Source organism: Carcharhinus amblyrhynchos, chromosome 29 (assembly GCF_965287045.1).
Source record: "Carcharhinus amblyrhynchos chromosome 29, sCarAmb.v2.hapA, whole genome shotgun sequence".
NCBI lineage: Eukaryota > Metazoa > Chordata > Chondrichthyes > Carcharhiniformes > Carcharhinidae > Carcharhinus > Carcharhinus amblyrhynchos.
In genome coordinates, this window is record NC_137352.1 from 1,187,900 (window position 1) to 1,200,141 (window position 12,242).

General features: G+C 44.1%; 1 protein-coding gene across 2 annotated transcripts in view; it reads left to right on the forward strand.

Moving 5' to 3' along the window:
- The window catches only part of hoatz (HOATZ cilia and flagella associated protein), a 63,974-nt gene that overhangs the window by 31,931 nt on the left and 19,801 nt on the right, over positions 1-12,242 (forward strand). For both annotated transcript variants that reach the window (XM_080214767.1, XM_080214768.1), the window contains exon 4: positions 7,478-7,537. In XM_080214767.1, coding sequence (XP_080070893.1) covers positions 7,478-7,537 — 60 coding nt within the window. The remainder of the gene's footprint in view (positions 1-7,477; positions 7,538-12,242) is intronic.

The following is a 12,242-nucleotide window of genomic DNA, read 5'->3' on the forward strand; positions in this document are numbered from 1 at the left end:
AGCATTACTGGAATCACAAATATAAAACAGATGCAAGATTTCACCATTTCCTCCTCATGGACAGGTCAAAGACTAATTTGTACAGTTTTTAATAAATTTATTTCTGGATTCCTCATTGCTAATCTGTGTATGTATATACATGCATTTTATTATTTACTCATGTTTTAGTAGTTAATAAACCCACTCTTTCTTTAACTCAAGAAAGCCTGGTTAAATTTCAAAACGTAAATACAAAAAGGTATCGCAAAGGGATCCTGTTTAAATTAATCTTGTTGTGATCAACCAAGGAGGTTGGATAAGAAAAGAGAGCCAGTTCAGCCTTCTCATCAGGGGACATAACAATTTGGAGGCATCCCATTTGGAATTTAACAAATTAGGGCTTATGCTGAATAGTCCCCACAGAGGATAACAAATTGAGGGATCTCATCTGGGATAACAGATTTGGGGACCACACCTGGGAACCGGTTATAGTGAGGATGTAACTCTTGGGCAGATAAAACATAGAACATAGAACACTACAGCGCAGAGCAGGCCCTTCGGCCCAAGATGTTGCACTGACCAGTTAAAAAACAATGACCCACTAACCTAAACCAATCCCTTTTCGTCTATAAACCTATCCACGGATCTCTTAAACGCCCCCAAACTAGGCGCATTTACAACTGCAGCAGGCAGGGCATTCCAATCCCTCACCACCCTCTGGATAAAGAACCTACCCCTGACATCCGTCCTATAACTACTAAATTAACTACTTAATTTAAAGCTATGCCCCCTCGTGCTAGCTTTCTCCATCCGAGGAAAAAGGCTATCACTATCCACCCTATCTAAACCTCTAATCATCTTATATGTTTCAATAAGATCCCCTCTTAGCCGCCTTCTTTCTAGCGAAAACAACCCCAAATCCCTCAGTCTCTCCTCATAGGACCTCCCCTCCATACCAGGCAACATCCTGGTAAACCTCCTCTGCACACTCTCCAAAGCTTCCACATCCTTCCTGTAATGTGGGGACCAGAACTGCACACAGTACTCCAAGTGCGGCCGCACCAGAGTTGTGTACAGTTGCAACGTGACGCTGCGACTCCTAAATTCAATAAAGGGGAACTAGTAAATATAACTGGATTTCCAAAAAGCATTTGATAAGATGCCACATAAAAGGTTAATTGGCAAGTAAGAGCTCAGGGAACCATAGGTAGTATTTTAGCAAGGGTAGGGGACTTGTTAATGGATAGGGAGCAAAGAGTGGGCGTAAGCAGGTTTTTCTTTCCTAATTGACAGGCAGTTAAGAACATAAGAAATAGGAGCAGGAGGAGGCCATCTAACCTTTCGAGCCTGCCCCGCCATTCAATAAGATCATGGCTGATCTGAAGTGGATCAGTTCCACTTTCGTGCTTTCTCCCCATAACCCTTCATTCCCTTGTCTATCAGAAATCCATCAACCCGTGACTTAAATATATTCAGCGAGGTAGCCTCCACCACTTCAATGGGCAGAGAATTCCAGAGACTCACCACCCTTTGAGTGAAGAAGTTCCTCCTCAACTCTGTTCCAAATTGCGCCCCCCCCCCCTTATTTTGAGGCTGTACCCTCTAGTTCTGTTTTCCTTTCTAAGCAGGAAGAATCTCTCTTCCTTTACCCTATCTAGCCCCTTCATTATCTTGTAAGTCTCTATAAGATCCCCTCTCAGCCTTCTAAACTCTAACGAGTACAGGCCCAGTCTATTCAATCTCTCCTCATAAGCTAACCCCCTCATCTCCGGTATCAGCCTGGTGAACCTTCTCTGTACTCCTTCCAAGGCCAATATATCCTTTCGCAAATGCGGTGACCAAAACTGCACACAATACTCCACTTGCAGCCTCACCAGTGCCCTGTACAGTTGCAGCAAGACCTCCCTACTTTTATATTCTATTCCCCTCGCTATAAAGGCCAACATCCCATTCGCCTTTTTGATCACCTGCTGCACCTGCAGACTGAGTTTTTGTGATTTGTGCACAAGGACCCCCAGGTCCCTCTGCACAGTAGCATGCTGCAGCTTTTCACCCTTTAAATAATAATCCCTCCTACTATTATTTCTGCCAAAGTGGATAAAAAGTTGACTGCAAGGGTCAGTGTTGAGGCCTCAGCTATTTACAATCTATATTAATTTGCTGATGATTTCAAGCTAGGTGGGAAGGTAAGCTGTGGGGAGGAGATAGAGGCTGCAAAGATATATAGACAGGTTAAGTGAGTGGGCAACAAGATGGCAGATAGGGTATACTGTAGGTAAGTTTAAAGTATTCACTTTGGTCATAAGAATAGAAAGCTTTTTTTTAAGTTGTGAAACTTGTAAGTGTTGATGTTCAGAGAGACGTGGGCATGCTAAGAGTTTGCTGTTCAGAGAGAATCTTTCGTTTATATAAACGGTGAATAATCGGAGGCCCAACACATCCCTGTTGTACGCCACTGCACGCTGGCTTCCAGTCACTAAAGCAGCCTTCTATCGTCACCCTCTGTCTCCTACAACTGAGCAAATTTTGAATCCACTCTATCAAATTACCCTGTATCCCATGCACTTGCCTTCTTTACGTGGGATCTTGTCAAAGGCTTTGCTGAAATCCATAAAAACTATATCAACTGCACTGCTCTCATCGACATACCTGGTCATCTCCTCAAAAAATTCAGTCAAATTTGTTAGGCATGACCTCCCTCTGACGAAGCCATGCTGACCATCCCTGATCAAGCCTTGCTTCTCCGATGGAGATAGATTTTCTCCTTCAGAATTTTTTCCAATAGTTTCCACTGACACAAATGGGGAATCAATTTAGAAACATTTATTCCACATTCACTGGAGAGTTGATTTATTGATGCAGAGTTCCATCAGCTAACCCTGTGCCTCACTAGTTTGTGGGCTACTAAGTAGCTCAGTAATTCACTGCTGAACCATTAAGTTTCTTTGGCCAATGGCCCACTAGCACAATAAGATGCCTACTTTTGCTTGTGGAATGAGTCAGTGTGTTCAGACAGCGTATGTGAGTCTGCAGAGTGTGTGTGAGGCTGCAGAGTATGCTGTGCTATCTGGTGTCACTGTAGACTGAACTGTGAGTCTCTGTGACATAAGAACATAAGAAATAGGAGCAGGAGTAGGCCATCTAGCCCGTCAAGGCTGCTCCGCCATTCAGTAAGATCATGGCTGATCTGAAGTGGATCAGTTCCACTTTCCCGCTTTCTCCCCATAACCCTTAATTCCCCTGTCTATCAGAAACCTATCTACCCGTGACTTAAATATATTTAGCGAGGTAGCCTTCACCACTTCAACGGGCAGAGAATTCCAGAGATTCACCACCCTTTGCCTGACCTGGCAATGGTCCCTCCAACTAGGTTATTAATCTGTTGCTCAACTTACTGGTGATTGAGAAGAGAACATAAAGCTCTTCTTAGAAATTGCAGCAGTCTTTATAAATGCTCTGCAACATTGACAAATGCCTGAACTATGAGGTTTGCAGATAGCTGCAGTTTTAGGGATTTATGATGTCAGGATGCAGTTCCTAGAGGGGCCAGCGCCTAGAACATGCTCAGCGATTATTAGCAGTAAGAGAGTCAAGGGTTAGCCTCACTCAGAGACTTTTTAACTAATTAACCTTTGCAGCCTTTCTGAGCCTGAGATCAGTGATTGAATGGCAGGATTAACCCTTTTGTGGCCAGGTTACAGCTCCTCATGAGTACAATGCAGATCATCATACTTCCTGGCCTCTTGAGGATATGCAAAGACAAGGTCTGCTTTCATAAGCGTGATTGTTGAGAAGTGATAAAACATTTGGCTATTGAGCCAGTAGGAAACGGATGAAACTATTATCCTCTTCCTCTTTTGGCAGTCTCTCAGGGTCGAAGATGACCCCCAGGATTCTGTGATGGCTGAATAGTCCAATCCTGGAGCCGCAGACTCTGCCACAGGCTTGGCAGATGGTGTTTGATAAGATGCTCTGGATTCTGTGCTCTCTTTCCATTGTTTACGCTGAGTCTCCGTGTGCTGTGCCGGTGATACTCACAAGGATTGGCGCCTTTTCTCCAGTTTGTGCGTGCTAAGGCAAGCAATTCCCACATGTCGATGGGGATGTTGCATTGATTTAGGGAGCTTTCAGAGTGTTCTTGTAGCATTCCCTCTGCCCTCCTAGTGATCACTTGGCATTGCAGAGCCTCAGAGTAGAGCACTTGTTTCGGGAGTCCTGTGTCAGGCATAAGGATAATGTAGCCCACCCATTGTAGCTGGTGAACATGACCAGGGCTTTGATATTGGCCTGGGAGAGAACTCCTTTTCTGCCTAAACTAAAATAGAAAATGCTATAAATACAATGGATTTAAGGTTAAATTAAGGAGCCAACTGAAATATTCTGCTGAATGTAAAGGGTCTCATGTACTATTTAGAGGAGGGCAGAGAAGTTCCTCCAGTGTTCCATCTTTAAGCAGCATTATTGAGTGTGATGGGGTGCTTTGCACTCGCCTGGATGAGTGCAGTTCTAACAGGAAGAATCCAGGACAAAGCAACCAGCTTGATTGGTACCTAATCTCCATCTTCATCGTTCGCTCCCTCCACCATTGTACATGATGTTGCACTGTGTACCTTTACAAGGTGCACAGCAGGAGCTCCCCAAGGCTCATTTGACATCAACTTCCAAATCCCTTGCCTTTACCACCTAGAAGCATGGGGACATTGCCACCTGCAATTTCCCCTCCAAACCACACATCATCTTGACTTGGAACTATATTGTTCTGTCTTCACTGTCACAGAGTGGAATCCTGGAACTTCCTGTCTAACAGCACTGTGGATGTACCTACACCACTTGGACCACAGCAGTTCAAGAAAACATCACCACCATCTTTTTGAGGGCAAATAGGGATGGACAATAAATGCTGGCCACCCAGCAATGCCCACACCTCACGAACAAATGTGAAAAAAATCACCTCCAGATCTTGCCTTGCTCAAACTAGCTGGCATATGTGTTCAAATAACAACAAGGACTGCATTTCAAAAGTAGTTCATAGTCTGGAAAACCCTTTGGACTTCACATCTTGAGGATATAAATGTAAGTCATGTTGTTCTATCTCAAAGATGCACTTTGACATTCCAACTGGCCTTTTCTCATTTCATTTTGTATAAGATTTGAGCCTGAACCCAAAAGAAATATAAATGAATATTATCTGCTGGACTGTATAATCCTGCAGTTTCTGCATAAAATGTGTGATTTCCCTCAGAGGTCTAACTGCACCATCTGGTGTGGCGATGACCTATATTTGTTCCTTAGTCTGTGCTGAGTTTGCTAATCTTTGCAGGAGTAACTGTTCACATTAGTTAATTAGCTCTGACTCAAGAGGAGGGAGGGGGAAAAAAATCAATGGAGTTCTTGTTCCTGATTGGTTTTCAGTTATTCCTTCTGCAAAGTGCACATTTGTGGACATCAGGGAAAGGGTAGAACCTAGTTTAGCTACGATAATCCCTCTCCAACAATCTGGTCGTGACACCATGAACTGTAAAGGTTCAGACCTGGAGAGTAGCCACTTGGATAAGTTGACAAAGGATTGTGTGAGATTTTGTTGCTGAACTCAAACGTTGAATTGGGAACATAGTGCAACATTTAATGATTCCAATCAATAGAATTAAAGATTACTAAAGTGAAAACTTTGAGTGCAGTGACTGGGAGAAGGGCTGTGGATAGTCTGTGGCCTCTTCACATAGGAATATTTTACAATTCTGAAATGGAATTCTGCAGTCATTACATCAAATAATCACTCATCCATATATATTGCAGGGTTAGGCAATTGGTCCAAAATAAGGAATTTATAAATGACTCAAAGATTTCAATTTAAGGCGGTGTTACTTTGTGTGTTAGCTGCTCTCGGTACAGGAATAACAATCTGTACAGAATTCAGAATTGGTTAGAATTAGGTGAAGGTAGACTGTATCTAGCAGAAAAGTGGGAATGATACGTCGTTCAAGCAGTAAAATTAAATTATAGCTTTTCATTCATTTTCAAATGAATGCTGTTTTCTTTAGTACTTTTCGTTGTGTTAATAAAGGGCAAAGGAAAGCAAATTGGCTGAAAAGCTCTGGTTGGAGCACTTTGACAAGTTAGTGCAGTTTCATCACTGCAAACTTTATCGTCACAGGATTGGCAGAAGGAGTTTGTACTATGTTTAGGATTGGAAATTCAAGGCACTGGAACCAGTGCCAACTGATTATAGAAAACCCTCATGTTCTACATATAGCTGAAACAAAGGGAGAGAATTCAACACTGCTCCTGTGGGTAAACCCCTACACACCAGAAAGCCCAAAGGACTGATTCCCAGTTTGTGGCCACAGTAGTGGGGCTGATACACTTGCCATCCATGGCTCTTGGATGGCTAATGACAGAATTAGGTGGTTCATTCTATCATTACATTGCTTGATGTCACCTTTGTCCAGATTTACACGTGAAGAATGGATATGGAGAAGTACTGTACTCCCACCCTATAGAAAGTCAACACACTCGAGAACAGCAGGGAGGGAAACAGAAGAAATAAGCTAAAGGATGGTTTGATGGTTTGGCTGGTCAAGGTCATATCTGGGACCAAGAATTACATAGGAACTGAGAAACTTAAATAAAAAATTTAACGTGACAAATCGATTTTGTGTTTTCACTTCTGTCTTACATCAGGAGGTTGTAGGTTCAAGCCTTACATTGGCAATACTAAGGAAGCACTGGTTTGTTAAAAGGTGCTATCCATTGGATGAGCCTCTAAACAAAGGTGTTGGCTGGCTGGTCCATTAGTTTAAGTGGATGTTATGCATCCTATGCTACTGCTCTGAGAAAAACATAGAACGTTCCTGGTGCCTAATTAAACCTTCCATTCCCAATTGGTTCTTCATCCCATTGCATGTCTTGGGATGTTGCAGTTCACATAATGGGCAGCAGTATCTGCCTTCATAACAAAGCTGAGTCAGATTTAAAAGTTACTGATTGTGAGGAGCTTTTGCAATGTGTTACAGTGCTGTACAAATAGAAGGATTTTTTAATTATAAAAGAATTCCCAAAATGAAAGCTGCTTTCATTTATTGAGTAAGGAAGATGCAGAGATTGTTTGAACTGGAATTCCCTGGAATCAGGGATAAAGAATTGAACAAATAAAAACAATGGCTAAAATTTGGATGGCATGGTGACACAGTGGTTAGCACTGTGCCTTGGGTCACTGTCTATGTGTTGTTTGCATGTTCTCCCAGCGTCCTCGTGGGTTTCTTCCGGGTGCTCTGGTTTTGTCCCACAGTCCAAAGATGTCTGGGTTAGGTTGATTGGCCATGCTCAATTGACTCTAGTGTTGGGGGATTAGCAGGGTAAACGTGTGGAGTTACAAGGATAGGGCGGGGGTGTGGGCCTGGGTAAGATGCTCTGTCAGAGAGTTGGTGCAGTCTTGATGGGCCAAATGATCTCTTTCTTCATTGTAGGGATTCTATGAAATCTTTCCTTCTTTTTGCAGGCAAAGAAACGAGAAGAGATCTTGGAGTTAATCCGTAAACAGAGGGAGGAAAGAATACTGGTGAGATAAATGATTAATTCTACAGATGATTCAGGGACTGTTGGGGATACTTGGAGCAGTTTGTATACAGAACCAGAAACCAGCCTGCAGATTGTACTGGACAAAGCTTCAGATGTAGACACACAATATATTGACCAAGTTTCCAGCTTTCACCAGGATCGTCATTATCCTATTGACCATTTTCAATAACAGTTAGTGATCAGGCTTCAGCACATCCCTCACGGTAGGCTGGTAGAAAAGGTTAAGGCGCATGGGATACGAGGCCAGGTAGCTAGGTGGATTGAGAACTGGCTGGGAAATAGGAGACAGAGGGTAGTTGTGGAGGGGACCTTGTCGGGCTGGAGGCCAGTGACCAGTGGTGTGCCGCAGGGCTCAGTACTGGGATCTCTCCTCTTTGTAGTCTACATAAATGACTTGGAAGAGGGCGTAGGTGGTGTGATCAGCAAGTTTGCTGATGACACCAAGATGGCAGGGTTGGCGGGTACGGAACTGGATTGTCAGGTGATACAACAGGATATAGATAGGTTGGTGCATTGGGCAGATAGGTGGCAGATGGCATTTAATCCTGACAAATGCGAGGTGATGCATTTTGGACGGAATAATGCAGAGAGGAGCTATGTGATAAAAGATAGGCCGATTAGGAGTATAGACATACAGAGGGACCTGGGAGTGCAGGTTCACAAATCCATGAAGGTTGCGTCACAAGTGGAGAAGGTTGTTAGGAAGGCTTATGGGATGTTAGCCTTTATAGGAAGGGGCATAGAGTATAAAAGCTGTCGTCTAATGCTTCAGTTGTACAGAACGTTGGTTAGACCGCATTTGGAGTACTGCGTCCAGTTCTGGTCACCTTACTACCGGAAGGACGTGGAGTCTCTGGAAAGGGTGCAGAGGAGGTTTACCAGGATGTTGCCTGGCATGGGGGGACTGGGTTACGAGGAGAGATTGAAGAAACTGGGGCTATTCTCCTTGGAAAGACGGAGATTGAGAGGGGACATGATAGAAGTATATAAGATACTGAAGGGAATAGATAGAGTTAATAGTGAGAGACTGCTCCCTAGACTGGGTACGAACACGAGAGGTCATCATTTAAGGGTGAGGGGGGGGGAGGTATAATTTGGAGGTGAGAAGAAGGTTCTTTACGCAGAGAGTTGTGGGGGTCTGGAACGCGCTACCGAGTAGGGTGGTGGAGGCAGGAACGTTGGACTCGTTTAAGATGCAGTTAGATAGGCACATGAGTGAAACGAGGATGGAGGGATATGGTAGGGGCTATTAAATAGGGTTAAACCTCGGGAGACACCGGAAGGGCAGGCTGTATGATTAATATTTTTTGTCTTTATTCCACAGGTGGAGGTCCACCTCGTGTCAAGCGAGGGGCATGCACACGGCGGGTCGTGCGTGGGCTGCTCTTGGAGGTTCCGGGAGTGGCCTAGTACTTCATGTCGGTGTGTGTGCTTGATCCTGGACCGGTAGACGGGCGCCGCAACAGCTCAGTGACTAGCACTGCTGGCTGTGCAGACACATGGATTTGGGCCTGTGTCTGTGGGAGTTTGCGCATTCTCCCTGTGGTTGCGTGGGTTTCCTCCGGGCGCTCCGGTTTCCTCCCACACCCCAAAGATGTGCTCTTAGGCTAATCGGTTTTTACCAAATTGACACTATTTCTTCCCTGAATCTGACTGAGTAGGGTTCCATTCGTAGACATGCAGGGTAGAATAGGTGTAGGGTGATGCGGCGGCGCGGGCTCGTTGGGCCGAAGGGCCTGTTTCCCGTGCTGGGTTGTTCTTTGTTCTTTGTATCCACGCCATATGAACCAGTAAATATCACACCAATTAGGAAACTATTCATTCTATTTATGAAGGCTCACCCTGTCATTTTGATTTTTCTTCAGTTCCCCATTAACCAAAACTGGTTCCTGAAGTCCACCAAAAGTTATCGGTATTGTGATGAATGAATCCTACATGCTGCAATTCATTTTCATGAGGTTCAGAATTTTCTGTAGAATTGGCTTCAGTCAGAACAGCTAAGATTATTGTAATGATGCCCAGGATTACACAGCATCCTACAATCCAGGCCCTGGCATTAACTGTTACTGCTAGAAGCATTCAAAACTCTTCTCTATACTTCTTTTGCTCTTCATAGAGAACAGGGAAACAGTAATTAGGAAATGGAGAAATCTATGGCCCAAGTGAAAGGGATATTCAGCAATAGCACCATGTTGCAGAAGTGAAATCAGGAACTTGCTGTGTGAGATATCAATGCTGCAGGCTCACGCAAGTGGCCCAAAATAAGCTTCTGCTTGAGATTGTGGCTCTTGACAAAAGTTGTAAGTGGAGTGTGACATGATAGCAGATGCCTTTCTGCGGTTGATCAGACACTCTGCAGGTGGTGGCATGGAGTACTTGGGTTCCTATTGCCCGAGCGAGCTCCTCTTTCATATTCATGACGACAGACAGTTTTTCTTACATCATTTCCTTAAATCAGGTGGGTTAACAAATGGTGGTTCAGTTGGTCCTGTGTGACTGAGCCAAACAATCCAGCAGGTCCCGGCTCTCATCCAATTCAAGGTCTAGTCTGATTTAACCGGTTTAATCTGTTTTGGCACAAATTGCCACAGGGTCAAACAGGGAAATAAATAATCAGGGCACATTCCCCAATGTTATTTAATGATAAGTACACAGGGCCAATTGATTGTAATGCCCTCACAGTCAATTAGCTTGCCAACTCAAAGGGGAAGGGATGGCATAGTGGAATTGAGACTGGACTTGTAGTCCAGAGAGCCAAGGTAATGCTCTGGGAACTGGGTTCGAATCCCACCATGCCAGATGGTGAAGTTCAAACTGAACAAAATCATAGAATTTTAAGTCTAATAATGACCATTAATCCATTATTGATTGTTGGAAAATCCCATCTGGTTCACTAATTTCTGCCATCCTTACCTAGTCTGACCTGCATCGTTGACTCTTGCAAGCTCTCTGAAATGTCTAGCAAGCCATTCAGTTCATGGACAACTGATGCTGCCCCTCGCCCCCTCCCAGCAGTGCTCACATCCCATGACTGAGGACAAAAAGAACAAAGGATGGTCATTCGAGGCCCGCTCCTCTAGACATTTCCAGTAGCACAAGAGGCAACCGGAGCAGAGAAACTGGTTAAAAAAAAGTCCAAATCCCTCTTTTCTGAATCTGAGAAGGGAAATAAAACTAAGAAAAACATAAGAACATAAGAAATAGGAGCAGGAGTAGGCCATCTGGCCTCTCGAGCCTGCTCCGCCATTCAATAAAATCATGGCTGATCTGATAGTGGTTCAGTTCCACTTACATGCCTGCTCCCCATAACCCTTAATTCCCTCATTGGTTAAAAATCTATCTATCTGTGACTTAAACACATTTAACAAGGTAGCCTCCACTGCTTCAATGGGCAGAGAATTCCAAAGATTCACTACCCTCTGGGAGAAGTTCCCCTCAATCTTCTAAACTGCAACAAGTACAGGCCCAGTCTACTCAATCTCTCCTCATAAGCTAACCCCCTCATCTCCAGAATCAACCTAGTGAACCTTCTCTGTAACCCCTCCAAAGCTAATATATCCTTTCTTAAATAAGGGGACCAAAATTGTACACAGTACTCTAGGTGCAGCCTCACCAGTACCTTGTCCAATTGCAGCAAGACCTCTCTGCTTTTATATTCCATCCCCCTCGCGATAAATGCCAGCATTCCATTTGCCTCCTTGATCACCTGCTGCACCTGCAAACTGAGTTCTTGTGATTCGTGCACAAGGACCCCCCAGGTCCCTCTGCACAGTAGCATGTTGTAATTTTTCACCATTTAAATAATAATCCAGTTTACTATTATCCCTTCCAAAGTGAATACCCTCACACTTACCAACGTTATATTCCATCTGCCAGATCCTCACCCATTCACTCAGCCTATCCAAATCTCTCTGCAGACTTTCTGTGTCCTCCAAGCAATTTGCTTTCCCACTCATCTTTGTGTCATCAGAAAACTTTGTTACCCTATACTCGGTCCCCTCCTCCGGATCGTCTATGTATATGGTAAACAGTTGAAGCCACAGCACCGATCCCTGCGACATGCCACTAGTCACTGATTGCCAGCTGGAAAAGCACCCATTTATTCCGACTCTCTGCTTTCTATTGGATAGCCAATCCTAAATCCACGCTAACACTTTACCCCCAACTACGTGTACCTTTATCTTATGCAGCAACCTTTTGTGAGGCACCTTATCGAATGCCTTCTGGAAATCTAAACACACCACATCCACCGGTTCCCCTCTGTCAACCGCACTCGTCACATCCTCAGAAAATTCCAGTAAAATCATCAAACATGACTTTCTCTTCATGAATTCATGCTGCCTCTGCTTGATTGAACCATTCTTTTACAGGTGTCCTGCTATTTCTTCCTTAATGATAGATTCCAGCATTTTTCCAACTACGGATGTCAAGCTAACCGGCCTGTAGTTACCTGCCTTTTGTCTACCTCCTTTTTTAAACAGTGGCGTTACATTAGCTGTTTTCCAATCAGCTGGCACCTCCCCAGAGTCCAGTGAATTTTGATAAATTACAACTAATGCATTTGCTATTACTTCTGCCGTTTCTTTTAGTAGCCTGGGATACATTCCATCCGGACCTGAGGACTTGTCTACCTTTAGTCCCATTAGCCTACCCAGCACTACCTCTTTAGTAATAGTGATTGTTTT